General features: G+C 33.0%; 4 protein-coding genes across 5 annotated transcripts; 3 read left to right on the forward strand and 1 right to left on the reverse strand.

The window, feature by feature from the left end:
* Positions 1-1,233: 1,233 nt before the first annotated feature.
* Positions 1,234-5,601, forward strand: LOC25482246 (dentin sialophosphoprotein). Its single transcript, XM_013610789.3, has 5 exons — positions 1,234-1,365; positions 2,609-3,916; positions 4,072-4,312; positions 5,013-5,092; positions 5,345-5,601. The coding sequence occupies exons 2-5, from the start codon at positions 2,660-2,662 to the stop codon at positions 5,414-5,416; spliced, it is 1,650 nt and encodes a 549-aa protein (XP_013466243.1). The 5' UTR covers positions 1,234-1,365; positions 2,609-2,659; the 3' UTR covers positions 5,417-5,601.
* A 1,979-nt stretch (positions 5,602-7,580) lies between these two features.
* Positions 7,581-13,476, forward strand: LOC25482247 (uncharacterized). The gene is made up of 5 exons (XM_013610791.3): positions 7,581-7,755; positions 8,808-11,058; positions 11,216-11,456; positions 12,212-12,294; positions 13,244-13,476. Exons 2-5 carry the CDS (start codon positions 8,860-8,862, stop codon positions 13,313-13,315), a joined length of 2,595 nt encoding a protein of 864 aa, XP_013466245.2. The 5' UTR covers positions 7,581-7,755; positions 8,808-8,859; the 3' UTR covers positions 13,316-13,476.
* Positions 13,477-14,870: 1,394 nt separating this feature from the next.
* Positions 14,871-19,599, forward strand: LOC25482248 (uncharacterized). Of its 2 annotated transcripts, none has more exons than XM_039833520.1 (5): positions 14,871-15,027; positions 15,705-16,816; positions 16,978-17,215; positions 18,263-18,345; positions 19,320-19,599. In XM_039833520.1, the coding sequence occupies exons 2-5, from the start codon at positions 15,728-15,730 to the stop codon at positions 19,389-19,391; spliced, it is 1,482 nt and encodes a 493-aa protein (XP_039689454.1). In that variant the 5' UTR covers positions 14,871-15,027; positions 15,705-15,727; the 3' UTR covers positions 19,392-19,599. The 2 variants fall into 2 exon arrangements, with proteins under 2 accessions (XP_039689454.1, XP_013466246.1); XM_013610792.3 differs by having other exon boundaries at positions 14,881-15,027; positions 15,658-16,816.
* Positions 19,600-19,762: 163 nt separating this feature from the next.
* LOC25482249 (photosystem I reaction center subunit psaK, chloroplastic) lies at positions 19,763-21,432 on the reverse strand. The gene is made up of 3 exons (XM_013610795.3): positions 21,225-21,432; positions 20,922-21,005; positions 19,763-20,088 (listed from the first exon to the last, which is right to left on the reverse strand). The coding sequence occupies exons 1-3, from the start codon at positions 21,303-21,305 to the stop codon at positions 19,861-19,863; spliced, it is 393 nt and encodes a 130-aa protein (XP_013466249.1). The 5' UTR covers positions 21,306-21,432; the 3' UTR covers positions 19,763-19,860.
* Positions 21,433-23,014: the final 1,582 nt, after the last annotated feature.

Here is a 23,014-nt window from a genome sequence, read left to right on the forward strand (position 1 = left end):
CAAGTCTTTACTTTTGTCTTGGCAATAATTACACCACTTTTCGATGCAAATTTACTTATTTTAGTACTTTAACCAATGCCCCAAGGGCAATGGTTAGCATTCTTCTTTAAATTAATAGGCTTTTTAAAAAGCTCAAGCTTGACTCATTTATTAAACGAGTTAGACCCCAGACTTTTAGTAGGCCGAGTTGTAAACCCCTGACGGGCAGCATGGCCTATTCCCACCATACGTTGATGCCATTACTCAAGTAACCGGGGTTACAAGCATGGTTATCAGAATCCCGACTTAAATCCCAAAATCCAGAATTTTGCGACTTTGTGTAGCTTCAACAACTCAAATCCATAGCAGAGTCCCAAAAAAAGACAAAATCCTATCAAAATTGCAGGATTTTGAAGGATTTTTTATTTTATTTTTATAAGAGTCAATTTTTGACCCAATTCGTCAATTGATCCAATTTGAATCCATGATCCGGTGCTATAAATACCCAAAAAGGCCAAAAATATTCATTCTTTCACTTCTCGCACACTTCCTTATTAGTTACATTGTTCATCTAGTTCAAAATGAACTAAACCTAGGTTGTTTAGCATTATTATGACTACTAAAGAATATTTGTATATAGGCTTTAAGTCATTTATGTATATTTATTTTGCGGACTTTGAACTTTAAGTCATTTATGACTCTATGCAATTTATAACATATACCCCGTCCCATAATAACTGAGTCATTTGCAAAAAAAAAGTGTCCCAAAATAACTGAGCTATTTCATTTTTCAATAGAATATTAATTACTTTTTTTTTTCCTTTTATAACTCTAATTAATACTACTTTCATCACTTCTAGTTTAATATATTCCACTTTGCATATATGACAGTGGAGAATGCACCAATACTTAACAAGAGCACTTAAAACTATTTTTTCTCTCTCGATCATTTATACGTTTTTCTTAATATGTGTGAATTGAGCAAATGGATCAGTTAATCCGGGACGAAGGGAGTATTTAACATTATTTTTGTTTTGGTAGAATCCTCGATTTTTATTGCGATTTTATGAGTCCCGATTTTACTATTCTATATCAATTCTACAAAAATCCTTAAGTAAAATCCTTCAATTTTAATTGCGATTTTACGAGTCATTCTGCTATTCCCTTTCGACTTTAAGTAAAGTCTCGATTTTGACCTCCTTGGTTACATGTTAAAAGGTAAAGTGCTTAGTGTCTGTTGCCTTATCAAATCAAATCAATTTGTCTCTTAATCTTCTCTTAAAAACAGAAACACAAGTAACCCTCGTTTCACGGTTTCACCACGCATTCGCTGTCTTTTAGCGCAAACCCCAACTCTCTCTCTCTGCAAACTCAACCTTGTACTTGGTACGTTACTCTTTACTTTTTCACTTCCGTTACTCTTTCTTTTTGTTTCTCTATTGTTTCTTGTTACATTGATCATCATGAAACAACAATCTTGTCTTCTATTGTATTTGTAACACCCTTTATTGATTTTCTCTGTATTTTTTTGTTATTTCGATCAAACTATGTTTGCATTTTTTTCATTGAAATTAATTAACAAAATAGGTTGTCTTTGTCAATCACTTTTTTTGTTACCTAAGGGCCATGCATGCAAACCCTGATTTGAGCCTTTTGACTTATTTGAGCTTATAAACTGGAATAAGTACTTCTGATGATGTGTGAGATAGCTTATTTGAGCTTACAAACTCTCTTGCATAGCTTGCTTAATATTTTTTTACATAAGGGGAATGCATGCACACCCTGATTTGGGTTTATTGACTTATTTGAGCTTATAGGGTTAAATATGTTTTTAATCCCCGGAAAATCACGAGTTTTAAGTTAGTCCCTAATAAATTTTAGGCTTAATTGCACTTTTGGACCCCTATCTTTCCAAAAGTTGCGGTTATGGACCCCTAACTAATTTAAATACAAAACAGCCCCCTATGTTTTGATTTTTGGCAGTTTTGGACCCCCATTCCATTGTTGACTCGGTCAACGCTGACGTGGCACCCTAAGTGAGGTGCCATGTGTCAATTTTTTTTTTTTTTTTTTGCCTTGGGGGTCCAAAACTGCCAAAGAATCAAAACATAGGGGGCTGTTTTGTATTTAAATTAGTTAGGGGTTCATAACTGCAACTTTTGGAAAGATAAGGGTCCAAAAGTGCAATTAAGCCATTTTAATGGGAATTTTAGTCCTTCATGATATTGCAGTTTGTAAGAATAATCCTTCTTTTTCAAAATAGTCATCACAAAAAATGGATACTTTTAGTCCTCAAAATAGTCATTATAAAATGAGACTAAAAGTGAATAGTTTTTTTTTTTTTTCCAGGGACTAAACATGAAATCTCGTGATTTTGTAGGGACTAAAAACATATTTAACCTTTATTTTTTATCCAATGTTTTTCCACATGTTGTAGCAATTGTTTCCCTTTTGTTCCTGAAAACGTAGTTTTCATCATTCAAACACGTTGTAAATATCTTGTAGGACTGTGTATGAGTACAGTCAAAGAGTGATTTAAATTTGTGGATGAATATTTTCCTTAACATATCAATTGTAAGTTTGTAACACTAAAATTGACTGTTTCTCTGTTTTTTGTTAATGCTTACAGTGAGTTTTTCTTTCCCCTTTCAAAGGAGGATATTGTTCTCATTCAAGAAAAATGGGGCGAGCTTTAGTAAAGGTTGAACTTGGTGATTCTCATATGAGTGAGTTGAATTATCCTGATGATAAAAGAATAAGATCAGAAAGGCGGTGGAGGAGACGAGAGGCCATGAATGACAGTTTGAAGTACAATTGTTTCACTAGTGCTACAAAGACGACTGTGATGAATGGTGAAAATATGGCTGCTTTAAATGCTAAAAATGACCATACGATAGATCTTGATGCAGATGAAGATAATGTAAACAATTTGAGTGCAAATACCGGTGAAGATGATGATAAAATGGATGAAGATCATGGAAATATGGCCGCTTTAATTGATAAAAATGATCATGTGATAGAGTGTGATGCAGCAGATGAAGATAATGTGAACAATTTGAGTGCAAATACCGGTGAAGATGATGATGAAATGGGTGAAGATCATGGAAATACGGCTGCTTTAATTGATAAAAACGATCATACTATAGATGATGAGGCTGATGAAGATTATGCAGAATTTTTGAGTACATATACTGGTGAAGAGGTTGATGAAACGGATGAAGATTATGGAAATACGGATGCTTTAATTGATAAAAATAATCAGACTATAGATGATGATGCAGATGAGGATTATATGAAATTTTTGAGTGGATATACCAGTGAAGACGATGATGAAACGGATGAAGATTATCGATCCTTTTTGACTACATATGATCCTGATATTCTAACTGATTGTTCTAGTAATCACAATGGAGGTTCAAATGGCAACAACAGTGGCAGTGATGAAACGGATGCAGATTACGCAGCCTTTTTGCCTACATATAATCCTGATGATAGTGGAATTGATTGTGCTAGTAATCACAGTGGTTCAAATATTGACGTCAACTTTGACGACAACACTGGCAGGGAGGATGTAGGAGAAGGTTGCAGTTATTTTCCGAATCAATCTGTTTCTGATCATATTAGTGATGGTGTTGGTGTAGATGAAGATGATCAGTTACTAGGAAAAAGTTCAAGTGTTAGGCGAAATTCACTCGTTTCTGATCAGGAATTTGATACTCCTGAAGTGCAGTTTGATGTTGATGAAGATTATGAACAATTCCTTAATTCTGTGACGATTGTTGATGACGATAAGGAGTATTTTCGTGACAAGAATACCACCAACACATCCAATGTGGAGGATGAGAATAATTCCTCTGATTCAGATCTGATTATTTTGGATTCTTATCCAATTTGTGAAAACACCCCTTTCGTTTCTTCAAAAACATATGATACATCGGTAAATATCTTCAACTTCACAGTGTGTCTCTATATTAATGATATTTTGCAAACGGTCCACAAACATGCACGCTGTTCCGTTTTTTTAAAGAAACAAATCCAAAAAATTAATTTTTATTTTCTCCCATAACACGTCTTTATGCTATGTGTTTTTAGTGTTTTGGAGATAAAATGAACCCCGAAGACAACAACCAAATAGCTGCTTATGATCTTTCTGAATTCCGGAAAAGACTTATGGAATGTCTTGACAGGCCTTATGACCAAAAAGAGTATGATGAGCTTCTTCTCAAAGCATCTAAGCATACAAAAAAAGAACGCCATCTAGAAACCCGGCGGGGGGTGGTCAAAGCATATTACTCTAAAGGTCTTAGCAAATCATATCTTGATATGTACCCTGGTAGGTCCATATCTTTTCAAGTATTCTTCTGGCTTCTTAGATTTTCTTCTTTTATTTATAAAAATGGTATAGCTTAAAGTTTGATCCTAAGGATGCAATCAAGATTCATTGCTCTATATTCAATCATCACCACTACCATTGCAAAACTCTCACTTGATGTGTTGGGTGGACCAACGAAAACTTAGTTGAATTATAAGCTTTTAGAGAAGAGAAGGTTATACACTTCATCTTTCATGTCATGAAACCTTAAAACTATCTTGTATTGACATATATTTTCTACTTTGTGATAGTTGTTTGTCAGTGTCATTTCCAAAACAATGTGTCAAAAGTAATTTTGAGCTTCATGAATAAATGTAATTTGCTCATGAACTTATGAGTTAATTTGTTATTGAACTTAATAAATAACATTAATCACGGATTCTTTGATTTCTCTGTAGTCGAGCTAGATCATGATACCTATTAATCACGGGCTCATTCTGTGACCGACAAGTAATGATTTCTAATCATCACTATATTTGTGTTAGATTTTGCTGAGAACATCATTTCAGTCTATATTCTAATGTGTGGTTGGTTTGTGCAAGCTTTTTGGTAGCTTATACTTCTTTTGGATTTTCAACTTCTATTCTTATTATAGCTCAACTCTTTCGATGCTCAATCTGATTTCAGGCCTCTATCAAATATTTGTTTCGTAATTGTGCAGATCTAGTAAAAGTTATTACCGAGTTCAAGGAACAACATAGGGTTTTGTTTCTCTTGCGAGGATTTTTTTTCTGGGTGGAAGTAAGTCAATAAATTTATGTTCACATAATTTCCTGTATTAATGATTATTTTCGTGACATGGCATAAACTTTTGATGCAATTCCCTAGATTATTGTACAGTTTTATTTGGTGCATTGTTTCATAATTCAACTTTTGATGTTTTTGTATCGAACACAGATAAATATGTGAGTTTCATGTATACATCTGCTAATCGTTGTGAATTGTTTACGTTGGAAGTTATTTTGATGTACTTTTGTCTGTCCATTTTTGCAGAAAGTGAGCCTCTTGGGAAGGTTTCAGCCTTGGCGTGACGAATCATGTTTAGAGATATTGCAAAAAATATAAAAATGGCATCTCTTATATCTATGATTTGGAACTAATGGTTTTTGAATCTGCATTGCATAGGCAATGTTTTTATGTACAGTTAAACATATCACTGAATTATGACACAATATGCAGTAGCTGAAAATTAAAGTTACTTCTTCATTATTAGCTGAGTAAGAAAACCATGTATTAGTGTTTGCTTTTTATTTCCAGTTCCTTGATTATCATTTTTTTTTCCGTTTCTTCTGAAACACCATTATTTTTGTGGAACTGACATCAACTAAATCACCATCTCTTTCATAAGAACGAAGATGAACTTCATTAAGAAGCCAACCTCTATTCTTAATAAAAATTTCAAACGATTCTCAAATACTCGCATGGACCAAAAATCTAAGTGATTCGAAATAAAATTTCCATGTGTATTAAATATATGAAGCAGTCGATTGTAGCAAATTAGCTGTGTTACCTATGATGAAGGGAAGGGTTCTAAAGTCACCCTTTGGATTTGTATCGGATGTGCAGGGTTTTTCTTTTAGTCAAGTAGTTTAGTGATTAGACACACATAAGTGTGAGAAGTGGAGAATACAGTGTTCGAATCCCTTCCGTACATTCCCATGGAGCTAGCAACTGAAACAGGACAGAAACTGTTTCTTTCTGTATTTCATTTTTGTAAATGTCTAGCTCAAATACATTTTTTGGGTAGCTTTAATTTAGACTCATGTAATTTATTGTTGTGGTAAAATTGCAATGTTTAGTCAGTAAATTTATTAAAAAAAAAAAGAAAAAGAGAATGTTAGAGAGTGCCCTCAAGGTAATGGTTAAACAACCGAAACAAATAATTTTTTTATTAAAAGTAATGTAATTATTATTTAATTCAAAAGTTCTATTAATAAAAAATATATAAACATGTGAGCCAAGTTTGGGTTTTTATAAACATTCGTCATTGAAAGTAAAAAATTATTTATATCAACTATAAATTGTTTAAATTCTACGTAACATAATTTACCTACTTTACTTCATTTTATTGATGCTCTTAGGCATAGTTATAGAACTATTCAAAATGCTACTTTGGGTTTCACTTAGTGTATGTTTGGATGGGCGGTTGCAAATCACGTTTTGCTTAAAATCATGGCAAAAAATCATGTGTAATGAATAGTCACGATAGTCCCTCAATATATCAAAATTTCAAAATAGTTTCTGATTGTGCACTTTGTTAGTTAAAATAGTCTCTGGTGCTAAAATAATCTCTCAATGCTCACAATAATTCTGTTCATATAAGGACTAAAATGGTAATAAATAAATATTTATAAGGAATGATATGACAATAAGTAAATGACTTAATTACACTTTTGACCTTTTAAGTATCCTAAAGTTGTGATTTTAGCCCCCTAAAAATATAACTCATTCTAGGCCCCTTAAGTTTACTTTATGTTGCAATTTTGGCCCCTAGCCCAATTTTGACCCAATCAATGCTGACGTGGACGCCACGTGTGTAATATTTGAATTATTTTTGTATTTTTTAATAAAAAACTATTTTTTTTCATTTTTGTAATAAAAAAACAAAAAAAATTGTAATTTTTTTTATTTGTAATTAAAAAACAAATTTTTTAATTACAATTTAAAAAAAAAAACAAAAAAATTACACACGTGACGCCCGCTTGTCAGTTGACTAGGTCAAAATTGACGTGGGGGGGTCAAAATTGCCACATAAAGTAAACTTAGGGGGCCTGAAAAGAGTTGTTTTTTTTAGGGGTCAAAATCAAAACTTTGGGAAACTTATAGGGGGACAAAAGTGTAATTATTCTAAGTAAATACATTGAAGTAAGAGCATCCACAATGGAGACTCTCATATTTGAGATCTTAAATGGGTTCCACATTGACACATTATTTTTTAATAATAGTACCTAATAAGTATCCGATCTAAGAATCGACTAATCCGAGGGGACCAATCCCACCGCCTACTTGTGGGGGCCCCGTTTAAAGCTAGAGTAAGCTGTGTATGGACTTAGCCCACCGAAATTGACACTAGAAGAAATCGAAGCTGAGACCTCTGGAGAAGCAAACTCCAAGATCCCAAATCAACCACTAATATGACTATATATTAACGAAATATTTTAATAACAAGGACTATTTTGACTAATAAATTACATAATCAGATACATGGAGGATTTATCGTATTACACTAACTATTACCCAGGAGTTTGGATATTAATTTGATAATGTTGATTTACAAGGAAAGAATCAATTTCATGGTTTATTTCCCGCTACTTTCTTTGGGAAAGAAAAGACCAGCACCAAAACCCTCGTTACACTTTTGCCACACATTCTCAATCTTTTAGCACAAACCCCGATTTTCTCTGGTAACTACGCTACTTTTCACTTCTGTTATTTTTTTTTTTGTTTCTCTATTGTTGTTGCTACATTCAACTCAAACTATTTCTCAATCACATTTTTTTATTTATTTAAAATAATTTGCATAAGGGGGGAGGAGGCACACCCAATTTCGGGTTTTTATGAATCGGCTTATTTGAGTTTATCTAATGTCGTAACTACTTGTGAATCTGTTTGAGAGAGCTTATAAAAACAACTTATGACATGTTTCATAAACTGCTTTCAGCTTAAGCTCTATAAGATAGTTTACGAAAACAAAACAATTTGAAGCTCTATAAGATTTGTTTCGACTACTTTCGTTTATTGTAGATCCTTGGAAATTTTAGAAATACAATTGTGGTGTGTTTGATCTATTAGAAAATAAGGGACAAGACAAGACAACTGTAGTTGTACTGTGTTTGATTGTAAAACTGTTTCATGGACATAACAAACTGGGGACAAGAGACATGCCAAAAACTGAAATTTTTGCCTCTCATTAAATTACTTTCATTTTTTAGATTTTAGAAATGCAATGTGTTTGACAAGTTTCATTATGGTTATCTATCCCTGTGGCTTAACTCAGTTGGTACGGATATTGCATATTATATGCAGGGGCCGAGGTTCAAACCTCGGACACCCCACTTCTCCACATTTAAAATGTGCGAGATCTAACCACTGAGCTGCTTGACCAAATAAAAGTTTCATTATGGTTATCTTAGAAATTTCAATAGCTGCACATGACAACGAACCCTCATAAACTAGTGAAAGACATTTCTTGTAGATAACTCTAGAATTCTATTTAATGTTAGGTAATTTTTCATCCAATGTTTTTCGACATGTTCTAAATTTGTTGCCCTTTTGTTCCTCAAAACATAGTTTTCATGATTCAGACTTGTTAGGATAATATCTCGTAGGATTGTGTATGTATGAATACAATAAATGAGTGCTTTAAATTTGTAGATAAATATATTCCTTAAGACATCAGATATCAATTGTAACACTAAAATTGATTGTTTCTCTCTTTTTTCATTAATGTTTGCAGCGAGTTCTTTTATATCTGTTCAAAAGAGGATAGTGTTCCCATTAAAAGAAAAATGGAGCGTGCTTTAATCATGTTTAACCTGGATGATTCTCATACTGATGATAAAACAAAAAGGTTAGAAAGGATATTAAGAAGACGGAAGGCCAGGAATAATAGTTTGAAGCACAATCGTGTCGTTAGTGCTTCAAGAACAACTGCGATGATTTGTGGAAATACGAATGTTTTAATAGATGTAGATGATCATAAGATTGATGTTGATATTGGTTCTCATATGAGTGAGAATTTGAAGAGTCCTGATACCGACAATAAAAGAAAAGGGTTAAAAAGGCTATCAAGAAGACAAGAGGCCAGAAGTGATAGTTTGAAGCGCAAACGTGTCACTAGTGCTTCAAGAACAACTGCGATGATTTGTGCAAATACAAATGTTTTAGAGAATATAAATGATCATACGGGTGATGATGATGATGAATTGGATGAAGATTACAAATCTTTTTTAATTACATATGATCCTGATAACAAAAATGTCAGTGATGAAGTGGATTCAGATTATGCTACACTTTTGGCTACATATGATCCTATTGTTGAAATTGACAGTGCTAGTAATCGTCGCGGTAGTTCAAATATTGGCGTTAGCAATATCAATGACAATCATCAAGTGGATGCAGATTACCAATCCTTTTTGCCTAGATATGATCCTGGTCATATCAGCGATGATGTTGGTGTAAATGAAGATGATCACAGATTGGTTAATCTAGGTAGTGAGTCACTAGGAAAAAGTTCAAGTGTTAAGCGAAATTCACTGGTTCCTGTGACGATTGTTGATGGTGATAAGGAGTATATCCGTGGTAAGAATACCAAAAACACATCCAAGGTGGAGGATAGTGAGTCACTAGGACAAAGTTCAAGTGTTAATCGAAATTTACTAGTTCCTGTGACGATTGTTGATGGTGATAAGGAGTATATGCGTGGTAAGAATACCAAAAACATATCCAAGGTGGAGGGTAGCGAGTCACTAGGACAAAGTTCAAGTGTTAAGCGAAATTCACTAATTCCTGTGACGATTGTTGATGGTGATAAGGATTATATGCGTGGTAAGAATACCAAAAACACATCCAAGATGGAGGGTAGTGAGTCACTAGGACAAAGTTCAAGTGTTAAGCGAAATTCACTAGTTCCTGTGACGATTGTTGATGGTGATAAGGAGTATATGCGTGGTAAGAGTACCAAAAACACATCCAAGATGGAGGGTAGTGAGTCACTAGGACAAAGTTCAAGTGTTAAGCGAAATTCACTAGTTCCTGTGACGATTGTTGATGGTGATCAGGAGTATATGCATGGTAAGAATACCACAAACACATCCAAGGTGGAGGGTAGCGAGTCACTAGGACAAAGTTCAAGTGTTAAGCGAAATTCACTAGTTCCTGTGACGGTTGTTGATGGTGATAAGGAGTATATGCGTGGTGTTCCTGTGACGATTGTTGATGGTGATAAGGAGTATATGCGTGGTAAGAGTACCAAAAACACATCCAAGATGGAGGGTAGTGAGTCACTAGGACAAAGTTCAAGTGTTAAGCGAAATTCACTAGTTCCTGTGACGATTGTTGATGGTGATCAGGAGTATATGCATGGTAAGAATACCACAAACACATCCAAGGTGGAGGGTAGCGAGTCACTAGGACAAAGTTCAAGTGTTAAGCGAAATTCACTAGTTCCTGTGGCGATTGTTGATGGTGATAAGGAGTATATGCGTGGTAAGAGTACCAAAAATACATCCGAGATGGAGGGTAGTGAGTCACTAGGACAAAGTTCAAGTGTTAAGCGAAATTCACTAGTTCCTGTGACGATTGTTGATGGTGATAAGGAGTATATGCGTGGTAAGAGTACCAAAAACACATCCAAGGTGGAGGGTAGTGAGTCACTAGGACAAAGTTCAAGTGTTAAGCGAAATTCACTAGTTCCTGTGACGATTGTTGACGGTGATAAGGAGTATATGCGTGGTAAGAATACCAAAAACACATCCAAGGTGGAGGGTAGTGAGTCACTAGGACAAAGTTCAAGTGTTAAGCGAAATTCACTAGTTCCTGTGGCGATTGTTGACGGTGATAAGGAGTATATGCATGGTAAGAGTACCACAAACACATCCAAGGTGGAGGATGGGGGTATTCCCTCCGATCCAGATGTAACTATTTTGAAATCTTATCCAATTTGTGAAGCTAACCCTTTCGTTCCTTCAAATATATATGATTCATCTGTAAGTTTCTTCAACTTTACACTGTTTCTGTATTAGTAATATTTTTCAAATGGTCTACAAACATGCACATTATTCAAAAAATTATATTTTTTTAAACAATTTCAAACTGTTAATTTTTAACTTTTTTTCATAACACGTCTATGCTTTGTGTGTTTAGTGTTTTGGAGAAGAAGTGAACCCCAAAGACAACATGCAAATAGCTGCTTATGATGATTCTCAATTTAGGAGAAGACTTTTGGAACATCTTGACAGGCCTTATGACCAGAAAGAGTATAAGTCCCTTCTAATCGAACTATGTGACAAAAAGCAACTGGAACGCCAATACGAAACATGGAAGGGGGAATTTGAATCATATGACACTGAAGGTGTCACTACACCGTATTATGTAATGTACCCTGGTAGGTCCATATTTTCTCAATTGTTCTAACTTCTCTGGTTTCCTTATTTCGTACGGTAGCATAAATTTTGGTCCTAAATATGCGACCAAAATTCAATGGTCTCAATTCAATCCTCACTACTACTAGCATTAAATAAACCCTCACTTGATGTGTTGGGTGGACCAACCAAAACATAGTTGAATTATATGATTTAAGATTAAGAGAAGGTTATACACTTCATCTTTATCATCATAAAACCTGAAACTATCTCCTGTTGATTTGTATTTTCATCATATTGTGAATTTGTGATGGTTGTTTGTGTTTGTTAAAATTATAAACAGGATTGTCTGTGTCAAATTTTAATGTTGGGGGGTTGAGTCGTGATTGTTATTTCCAAAACAATGCGTCAGAGTAATGTAGAGCCTCGTGAATAAATGTAGTTTGCTCATGAACTTATGAGTTAATTTATTATTGAGCTTAATACATGACTGACTAGGTATAGCAATCTTTGAATTCTCTGTAGTCATGCTACCTTTTAAGCACGGACTCATTCTACGACTGACTAGTACTGATTACTAATCACCACTATATTTTGGTTAGATTTTGTTGAAAGAACGTCATTTCTGTCTATATTATAATTTGTGGTTAGTTTGTGCAAGTTTTTTGGTATCTTCTATTGGATTTTCAACTTCTATTCTCATTATTGCTCAACTCTTTCTATGCTCAATCTGATTACTGGCCTCTATCAAATATTTGTTTTGTATGTAATTGTGCAGATCTATCCAAAGCTATTGCTAAGGAGCCCAAGAATAAGCGCAGGGTTTTGTTTCTCTTGCGTGGTTTTTTTTTCTATCTGAAAGTAAGTCAATGGATTCTCGTTCACATAATTTTGAGCATTAGATCCTTAATGTGTATGAAGAATATTTTGCCTGCTGAAGCAATGATTTGATAGGAAAGGGGGCGTTGACATGCCAGAGTTCTTGTTTTGTGAGTAGGAGGTTTTAGGTTGAATCATCAAATCAGTCTCTTGCAAAGCAATGCTTGACGATTCCTTGGATTTGAACCCTGCGATTGAAAGAGATTTAAAGAACTGGGTTGCCCCTTTGAAGCAATAATTTTATAAACTATATTGTTGCATATCGTTAACATGGTGGTGATGGGTTTTAATGACTTCAAATCTGGAGCTCTTTCTGGTGTATGATCGTCAACTAAGAAAACGAATCCCCTTAGAGGCAAGCTAGCTCTTAAATCGAGCTACAGTCTACCTATATAGGTAGACTATTTTTCTAGGATATGATGGTTAGACTAAGAAAATGAATCCCCTATGGTATTCTTTTCATACACATGAATCCCAGGATCCAACCCAAGAACACATACCTATAAATGTTTAATTAAAACATTATGCAGCAAGCAACTGTGTGTTTTGTTAGTGACATTGATGTTTGCAAAATTGATGTCTTTATAATACACATTACACAATATATATAATCTAGTAACTTTTCTTTAGTTAAGACACGATTAAAAATGGAAATATAAATTGGTATGAGGCAATTGGATACAGTTCTTCTGACCATGCCTCCTTTACTAATTAGAAATGGTCTATTTAGTTTTTTTTAATTATGATTATTTCTGTGACATTGCATAAACTTCTCATGGAATTCTGTCTGCTGCATTGTTTCATAATTAGATATTTAATGTTTTTATTTCTAAGACATGTTAATATTATGGTAACACTATCTATGCTAACTGTTGTGAACTGCTTGCAATGGAAGTTATCTTGATGTACTTTTGTCTGTCGATTTTTGCAGAACGTGTGTCACATGGGATCATTTCAGCCTTGGCTTGACGAGTCATGTTTGGAGTTAATGCGAAAAATTTAAAATTGAAATCTCTTATATCTAGGATTAGAGCCTTGTTGTTGTTGTTGTATCTAGTATTAGGATTGAAATCTCTTAAGGTTTTCATAAGCTTAGTAATAGTTAGATGAAGTGTCTCTTAGCTGAACCTTATGAAAACAAAATATGAAAATCTATTTATTTTATTTGGTTTTTCTCTCATTTGATAAAGAGTTGAGGATTGTGAAGTCATGACGAAAGCGAATCGAGGCAGCGCAAACATAATTGATTTAGTGGAATCCACTTATTAAAAAGGGTCCAACTAATTTATCACTTATACTCATTTCTTGTACAAATAGAGAGTGAACCGAGGTAGATAAAAGGAGTAAAATTGAAGTTGTTTGTTTGTCTTTAAAGTGGTGGTAAAAATAATTAGACAAATGTTAATTTTTGTCCGAAATGTAGATATTAAAAACCTTAATATAGAAATGTCATCTTAAAGGTTATGCATTCAATTATTGTGCCAATAAGTTCTAACTCAACTGATAAAAATGTCAAAATTGTTAGACCTAATACTATGATCAATGTTCAAACCGCGACACTACAACTTATGTATGTGGATTTACAATGACTTCGTCTTTCTACCAAAAAAAAAAAGTGAAAATTGCTTCTTCTTTTTTCAATAAAAAAAATATATCCATTTATAAACTCGTTGTATGTAGGTCTACACCAAGAGTATTAGCTCATTTTTATTTATTTATTTTATTTGAAGGAAGAGTATCAACTGATTGTTAGCTCTATCTTTCTTAATACGTATACACAAGAATTTCTGTAACAAAAAATGTGTTGAAGCGAATATTGACCAATCTTTCGGCATGAGTGTCCTAACTCTATAAGCATCAGTGTCTAACATGTATTCCCATGGTGGAGAAAAGAAGATGGGTACAAAATGAAAAAAATAAAAAAGTGTCTCAAGATTATTGGTAGATGATTAGAGCATCTCCAATGAAAAGTCATTTACTTAACAATGACCTCAACCTTTTAAAAGACCCCATCGAGAGAGGAAAAATGGGTACTCATTAGTTACCAACAATTATATAAAGACTTTGTCTATCTATTCTCAACGACTAACAGATCCCACAATAAAAAGAAGAAATAAAATATGTACAAGTTGGTCTCACCTTTCAAATTCATCTTATTCTTGCTATCTTTAATTTTTTTTTTAAAATTTATTTAAGGGTTAAATATGTTTTTGGTCCCTATAAATATATCAGCTTTTCGTTTTAGTCCGTCTAAAATTTTCCTTAAACTTTTAGTCCCTACAAAATTTTCAATCACTACTTTTGGTCCTTATTTTTATGTCAACTTTTGTATTTTTTAATGAAATTGTAGAATATTGTAAAAAAAATTAGAATTTTTTAACAAAATATAAATTAAATATGAATTTTTAACCATCAAAAATATAAAAATTTATATTAAATTTATGTTTTGTTAAAAAATTCTAATTTTTTTTTAGAGATCATTATAATATTATGAATTTTTCAGTAAAATTTTATGCTATTTGTAAAGTCGGAGGGATGGGTAATTTAAAAATCATAAATTTACTGAAAACGGTATTATTTCTTGATCAACTTCTGATCCCCTTAATTTTCCATTAAAAGAAGAAACAGAACCAAACACTTTCGGATCCACCATGCATTTCTTTTCTTCTTTTACCACAAACCCCAATTCTCCCTCTGTCATGTGAACTCTCGTTGGTAAGTAGCTACGTTACTCTTCGCTTTTTCACTTTCGTTGGTTTTTTTGTTTTTGTTTCTTGTTACATTGAACTCAATCTTGTCTTGTTGATTTTTTAATTAAGTTGTTTATCCAAACATTACTTTATAATGGAATTTATGTAGATCTTTAGGAGAGTTTCGGACTTGAACCCTAGTCAGAGCTAGTTTGAGCGATGTCCAGCTATGCAACTTTTGTTTTCCATTTGCGTTATTTGTTTGAACTACTTTCATTTATTGAAGGTCCTAAAAAATTTAGAAACACAATATTTTTTATAAGCTCCATTATGGTTAATCTTAGAAATTTCGATAAATGCACATGACAACAATCCCTCATAAACCAATCAAACACATTTCCTATAGATAACTCTGGCTTTCTATTTAATGTTTGGTAGTTTTTCATCCAATGTTTTTCCACAGATTGTAGAAATTAATGCCCTTTTGTTCCCCTGAACATAGTTTTCATGATTCAGATATGTTTCGAAAATACCTCGTGTATGAATACAGTCAAGAGTGCTTAAAATTTGTAGATAAATGTATTCCTTAAGATATAGAGTATCAGTTGTATCGATAAAATTGATTGTTTCGCTGTTTTTTTATTAATGTTTGCAGCGAATTCTTCTTTTCCCTTTCAAAGGAGGATTTTGTTCCCATTAAAGGAAAAATCGAGCGTGCTTTCATCATGTTTAACCCGGATGGCTCTCATGCTGATGATAAAACAAAAAGGTTACGAAGGCTATTAAGAAGACGGGAGGCCAGGAATGATATTTTGAAGCATAATCGTGCCGTTAGTGCTTCAAGGACAACTGCGATGATTTGTGGAAATACGAATGTCTTAATAGATAAAAATGATTATATGATAGATGATGATGTAAGTGAAGATTGCAGAATAATTTTGATTGCAAATACTGGTGATGATGATGATGAAGATTATGGATCTTTTTTAACTACTTATAATCCTGGTATTGAAAATGACAGTGATAAGGTGGATTCAGATTTCGCTACCTTTTTGGCTACATATGATCCTGGTGTTGAAATTGACAGTGATAAGGCGGACTTAGATTACGCTACCTTTTTGGTTACGTATGATCCTGGTGTTGAAAATGACAGTGATAAGATGGATTCAGATTACAGTACCTTTTTGGCTACATATGATCCTGGTGTTGAAATTGACAGTGCTAGTAACCATAGTGGTGCTTCAAATATTGATGTTGGCAATAGCAATGACAATGATGAGGTGGATGCAGGTTACCAATCACTGTTGCCTACATATGATCCTCCTGGTTATATTAGCGATGATGTTGGTGTAGATGAAGATGATCACATATTGGTCAACCTGGGCAGTGAGTCACTAGGACAAAATTCAAGTGATAAGCAAAATTCACTATTTTCTGATCCCGCATTTGAAAAAAGCAATGAACTATTCCTTGATCCTACATATGATCCTCCTGGTTATATTAGTGATGATGTTGGTGTAGATGAAGGTGATCACAGATTGGTCAATCTGGGTAGTGAGTCGCTAGGACAAATTTCATGTTTTAAGCAAAATTCACTAGTTTCTGATCCGGCATTTGAAAAAAATAATGAACTAATCCTTAATTCTGCGACGATTGTTGATGGTGATAAGGAGTATATGAGTTGTAAGAATACCACAAACACACCCACGGTGGAGGATGGGGGTAATTGCTCCGATCCAGATGTTACTATTTTGGAACCTTATCAAGTTTGTGAAGATACCCCTTTCGTTCCTTCAAAAAGATATGATTCATCTGTAAGTGTCTTCAACTTTGCAGTGTACCTGTATTAGTCATATTTTGCTAATGGTCTACAAACATGCACATTATTAAAAAATAATAACTTTTTTTAAAGAAACAATTTCAAACAGTTAATTTTTAACATTTTTCATGACACATCTATGCTTTGTGTGTTTAGTATTTTGAAGAATTGAATCCCAAAGACGAAGTGCAAATAGCTGCTTATGATGATTCTCAATTTAGGAGAAGACTTTTGGAACATCTTGAAAGGCCTTATAACCAACAAGAGTATGAGTCCCTTCTGCTCGAACTATGTGAGAAAAAGAAACAGGAACGCCATTTCGAAACACGGCGGAGGGTGGTTGAATCATATCACACGGAAGGTGTCACTACACCGTATCATGTAATGTACCCTGGTAGGTCCATATTTTCTCAACTGTTATGACTTTGATAGGAACTGATATCAAAATATAAACTAATAGTAATATTACAATATAATCCCAAGAAATTAGAGAGTCTTGGTTCTCTCCCCTCCAAGAATTCGAAAGCTTGGTCTCTCCCTACCTATCCTTTATCCCAATCCCTGAATACCTTTCTTTTCCTCTGCATCTTATTTATAATACTAACTCACTCCTATAGCAGTTACATATTAGTTTAGTAGACAAACACTACTGCAGACAGCAATTACTGCACATAAGTAACAGTTACTAATTTATAATACTATTAAATAAACAACTAGTATTCTATAACTTCTTCCCTTAGGAGTCCTATATCTAACAGACTTCTCAAGTTTTCTTATTTCGTATGTAAAAATGGTAACGTAGAGTTTAATCCTAAATAGGCAGTCATAATGATGTGTTGGGTGGACCAACCAAAACATAGTTGAATTATATGATTTGTGATTAAGAGAAGGTTATACACTTCATCTTTCTTGTTATAAAACATGAAACTATCTCGTATTGATTTGTATTTTCTTCATATTGTGATGGTTGTTTGTGTTTGTTAAAATTATTATAAACAGGATTGTCTGTGAAATTCTTTAATGTTGGGGGGTTGAGTCGTGATTATTATTTCCAAAACAATGTGTCAGAGTAATGTAGAGCCTCATGAATAAATGTAATTTACTCATGAACTTATGAGTTAATTTATTATTTGAGCCTAATATATGACAATAACCGTATATCAATCTTTTATTTCTGTGTAGTCAAGGTATTTCATGGTACCTTTTAAGTATGGGCACATTCTGCGACTGACTAATACTAATTTTTAATCATCATTATGTTGTGGTTAGATTTTGCTGAAAGAACATAATTTCTGTCTATATTCTAATTTGTGGTCTGTTTGTGCAAGTATTTTGGTAGCTTCTATTGGATTTTCAACTTCTATTCTTATTATCGTTCAACTCTTTCTATTCTCAATCTGATTTCAGGCCTCTAACAAATATTTGTTTCATAATTGTGCAGATCTAACCAAAGCTATTGCTGAGGAGTCCAAGAATAAGCGTAGGATTTTGTTTCTCTTGCGTGGATTTTTTTTCTATATGAAAGTAAGTCAATAGATTCTCATTCACATAATTTCGAGTATTAGATCCTTAATGTGTATGAAGAATATTTTGCCTGCTGAAGCAATGATTTGATAGGAAAGGGGGCGTTGACATGCCAGAGTTCTTGTTTTGTGAGTAGGAGGTATTAGGTTGAGTCATCAAATCAGTCTCTTGCAAAAGCAATGTTTTTCTATATGAATGTAAGTTGATAGATTCATGTTCACATGATTTCTAGTATTAGTCTATTAGATCCTTAATGTGTGTATGAAGAATAGGACTAGGAGGTATCAGGTTCAGTCATCAAGTCAGTCTCTTGCAAAAACATGTTTGACCATTCCTTGGATTTGAACCCTGCTATGGCAAGAGATTTAAAGCACTGGGTTGCGCCTTTGATGCAATAGTTTTATAAACTGTGATGTAGGCATTCTACATGCGTGATTTACGTAGATTGAACAAACTTAGAGCCCTTTCTGGTTGTAAATTTTTTTTATCCGTTGAGGTAAGCTAGCCCTTAAATTGAACTACGGTCTACCTATATATGTAGATTATTTTTCTGGGGTATGATCGCTGGTCTAAGACAATGAATCCCCTATGTACACTATCCTCTATGCTATTTAATTAAAACGATTTTTGCAAAATTGATGTTTTCTATAATACAAAATATATAATCTACCATATTTTCATTAGTTAATACACAAAATTAAAAATAGAAATAGAAATTTGTATGAGGCAATTGGATATAGACTTTCTGGCTGTGTCTCATTTACTAATTAGAAATTGTCTATTTAGTAGTTTTTAGTTATGATTATTTCTGTAACGTTGCGTAAACTTCTCGTGGATTTAACTAGATTATTCTACAGTTTTGTTTGGTGCATTGTTTCATAATTCAACATTTGTAAAAACATATTTTGCCAACTGTTGTGAATTGCTCGCAATGAAAGTTATTTTGATGTACTTTTGTCTGCCGATTTTTGCAGAATGTGTGCCACATGGGTTCATTTCAGCCTTGGCTTGACGAGTCTTGTTTGGAGTTAATGCGAAAACTGTAAAATTGGAATCTCTTATATCTAGGATTAGGACTTAGGAGGCAATCCTTTTTTAATCTGCACATGCAACAATGTTTATGTACAATTAAACTAATCACTGAACTATAGATTTAGGAGGCAATCCTTTCTTAATCTGCACTTGCAACAATGTTCATGTACAATTAACTAACCAGGAATGTTTTAAGTACGATAATAGTCTTTTAACAACCAACTCGGTGATCGTTCTAGTGAGGGTATCAGGTTACTTGTTGAACTATTGAGTCACTTATGGAAACACATGATTGAATCGCATTGAATTGGATGACTTGATTGTATCGTTGGGTCTCTATGTTTGTGCGTGTTTAAGTAGCAAAGCGAGCAACCAAATATCACCGTTAAGAAAGAATAAAGGTTAAGTCTCAAGGATGCAAAAATAAAATGACATTAAAACTTATTACAGATAGAACACAAGTTCACAACATAGTTTTCTTTTTTACAATGCACCAATGTTCTTAAGACCAAGAACAACACCAACACCAATGATGTGTCCAACAGTTCCACATGCCAAAGTATCAGCAAGAGTGAACCCAGCTGGGTCACCAGTCTGCAAGCCTGAGTCCCTTGTCTCCAGCTTTAGTCCTGCTGTTGCTTTCCTGTTTGCTGATGGAGCCAATCCAAATCTTCCGGCAAACAACATTAGGGTTGTAGATGCCACCATAATCTGTCCAACATGTCAAAGTCAATCATATTTACATATAAAAGAAAATGTTAACTAGTACCCCGGGCACTGGTTAAGGACTTTAAATAGTAACTTAAGTTTGCGTAATAAAGGGCATTGAAAATTGAAAACTTTTACATTTTTAAAGACTAATTACTTATTTAGAAGTTACAAATTTTAACTTTATTCAACTCTACTAAACATTCTCACCAATTGAAGTTAACATCTAAGCATAGTGTCATAATAAAATGGGAGTAATAATCACTTTGGTTTCTGAATGTGTAACAAGTAGCCACAATAGGTCCTTTAATGCATCAAAAATAGTCGTTGATTGTGCACTCTTTTAATCAAAATAGTCTCTTGCGTTAAAATGTTCCGTTAGTATTGTAGTTAAAATGTTCAGTTAGTACTGTAGTTAAAATGTTCCGTTGGTACTGTATTATCTGTCATATCAGTCCATATAAACACTTATTGACATATCAGTTCTTATAAGAAAAGAGTTACTGTCAACATTGAGTGTTTTAAATAACAGAGTGCACAATCAAAGACTGTTTTAGAATTTTGATACAATGAACGACTATTATGGCTACTTGTTATACATTAAGGCACCAAAATGACTATTACTTCCACAATAATTGGACTAGAAAACTATACACATCATGTTTGGAATAACGAGTTTCACAAAATTACGGTGACACATTGATTTAGCTAAAATTTTAAAGTGTAACTTTTGTCAAAATCATGGTAGTACATTCGTCAAATTCACCGTCAATCCAAACACGCAATATGAATAAAAACATTTGAATCGGATCTAAATATAATTCTAGAAATCATACCACATTAGTTGATGAACCAATGAAGTCACAACGAACTCCCAAAGCACCCTTTCCCTTGCGCTTTGTCATAGGTTGGGCAGCAACCTTCACATAAAAAATAAAAAAGAAGCAAAACACATTAATAACAATTTCATTTTCTACAAAAAATTGAAGATATATTATGAGGGATCTATTATAAAAATTTAAATGTTTTCATTTTAATGGACTAAAAACATGCATTTTTGTAAAAATAAATTCAAGATAACTATAGATATATTAAAACATATGTAACAAAATGATGACATGAAAAGAGTGGTGAATTACCAAACCCTGGATAGGAGAAGGTTTGAGTTGTGATCTAAGACCAGTGAATTGAGGCAAAGTTATCATCATAGAAGTTGCCATTTGTTCAAACTATGAGAGCAAATGAAAAATAAAATTGAGTTATGAATCTCTCTTTTAAGTTTATTTGTCACACACAAAGATTTTGAAGGTTATGATATTATGATGTAAGAAGTAAGCAGAATCTAATGGTAACCATATAAGAAATTTGTGGCTTCAGAATGCTGATATTAGATGGCCATAGATACGTTAATCCAACGTGGCATTATGTGATTTGTTTTCATTTTGTGGGAATGGATAATGTCTTAGCTCTTTGTTTCTTTGATATCTCACGTGTACAAAATTTAGGATGTCTCCTTTTTATTTTAGTTAGATTTTGAACAATTGTTTTTTTGGTAAATACTACTCATTATTAATTAGATTATACTAAATTGATCATTGTCTTTGTAAGTCACTCTCAAATTAGTCTCCAACTCTATTAATATTTCAAAATAATCTTTACTTTTGTTAAAGAATTCTCAATTAAGTCCTTCGTCATGTGACAAAAACAAAGAAAAAGGGATATAATTGAGAAACTTTTGATAATATTTCAAAATAGTTCAGGCCTTTGTCACAAAAAAAATTCAATTGATAAACTTTTTTTCTGGCAGAAAGAAGAGATGGTAAAGTCATCATAAACTCACACACACAAAGTGGAGGTACCGGGGTTCGAACCCCGGTCATGACGTACGGCTTAACAATTTTGATATTTTTGCCAGTTGAGCTAGGATTTATGAAATTAATTGAGAAACTTTTTACAAAGAGAGAGATTTTTTAAAATATTAATAGAGTCAGACACTAATTTAAAAGTGATTTACTCTTATTAATTATGAAAATTATAGTAGCGTATCGGTTTAATTTTCTTTTTTGAGCAAATCGGTTTAAATTTATATATTATTTTTAATTTTTTTTTTAAATTGTAAAATATTACTTAATATTAGCAAAACAAATTAAAAAACTTAAACTCATCTCCGTTTGAATCAACTTTATTGTTGAAGGTTTAATCATACTCTTAGTTTTTCTCTTCTTTTTGTTGAAACATTGTAGTAACTTTTAAGTCTCCTGAAGCACGTTTGGTGCTGGATGATTTTTTCGTTTCGGTGATATATTTTATTTTTTAATCTTTAAAAAAAAATCATATCAATGTTTTTAAGGATAAGTATTTCATGTTATAATTCAATTAATTTTAATTTTATATGACTATCAACTTAACGTTATCTTGAAGAGAAAAAAAAAAAGAACTTAACATTATTGTGGTGTGTGCAAATACTATAATGTAAACGAATAATTTATCTTAAGTGATTAATGAATTCCTTTTCAGATAAATAGATCACAAGGATTTAAGTTTGATTTTTGTGTAGAATAATTTTTTATTGAATAAAAAAAAAACTTAACATTGTTGTGGTATGTGCAAATACTATAATGTAAACAAATCATTTATCTTAAGTGGTTAATGGATTCCTTTTCAGATAAATAGATCATAAGGATTCAAGTTTAATTTTTGTGTAGAATAATTTTTTGTTGAATTTTACTTATCTTATCGTCGAACTACATGTTATTAGACCCCTTCTCCTATGAATAGTTTATTTCATGAAAATCAGCATCTTATATGGTAATCTTTAACACTTCTCTTGTGGAAAACCACTCTACAGAGAACTAATTTTCAGATATGCATGAATTTGAGATTCTTTTTGGCAATTTTTGTTTAAATATATGCTCCCAATGCTCCTTAG

Source organism: Medicago truncatula, chromosome 1, assembly GCF_003473485.1.
Source record: "Medicago truncatula cultivar Jemalong A17 chromosome 1, MtrunA17r5.0-ANR, whole genome shotgun sequence".
NCBI lineage: Eukaryota > Viridiplantae > Streptophyta > Magnoliopsida > Fabales > Fabaceae > Medicago > Medicago truncatula.

Bases quoted from the DNA above. Each gene is read 5' to 3' on its own strand.
- LOC25482247 (XM_013610791.3), top strand. From the start codon at position 8,860: ATGGAGCGTGCTTTAATCATGTTTAACCTGGATGATTCTCATACTGAT. The intron at 11,457-12,211 runs GTAGGTCCATAT...GTAATTGTGCAG, and splicing joins GTATTATGTAATGTACCCTG to ATCTATCCAAAGCTATTGCT. The intron at 12,295-13,243 runs GTAAGTCAATGG...CGATTTTTGCAG, and splicing joins GTTTTTTTTTCTATCTGAAA to AACGTGTGTCACATGGGATC.
- LOC25482249 (XM_013610795.3), bottom strand. From the start codon at position 21,305: ATGGCAACTTCTATGATGATAACTTTGCCTCAATTCACTGGTCTTAGA. The intron at 21,006-21,224 runs GTAATTCACCAC...TTTTATGTGAAG, and splicing joins CTTCTCCTATCCAGGGTTTG to GTTGCTGCCCAACCTATGAC. The intron at 20,089-20,921 runs GTATGATTTCTA...CATGTTGGACAG, and splicing joins TTGGTTCATCAACTAATGTG to ATTATGGTGGCATCTACAAC.
- LOC25482246 (XM_013610789.3), top strand. From the start codon at position 2,660: ATGGGGCGAGCTTTAGTAAAGGTTGAACTTGGTGATTCTCATATGAGT. The intron at 3,917-4,071 runs GTAAATATCTTC...ATGTGTTTTTAG, and splicing joins CAAAAACATATGATACATCG to TGTTTTGGAGATAAAATGAA. The intron at 5,093-5,344 runs GTAAGTCAATAA...CCATTTTTGCAG, and splicing joins GATTTTTTTTCTGGGTGGAA to AAAGTGAGCCTCTTGGGAAG.
- LOC25482248 (XM_039833520.1), top strand. From the start codon at position 15,728: ATGTTTAACCCGGATGGCTCTCATGCTGATGATAAAACAAAAAGGTTA. The intron at 17,216-18,262 runs GTAGGTCCATAT...ATAATTGTGCAG, and splicing joins GTATCATGTAATGTACCCTG to ATCTAACCAAAGCTATTGCT. The intron at 18,346-19,319 runs GTAAGTCAATAG...CGATTTTTGCAG, and splicing joins GATTTTTTTTCTATATGAAA to AATGTGTGCCACATGGGTTC.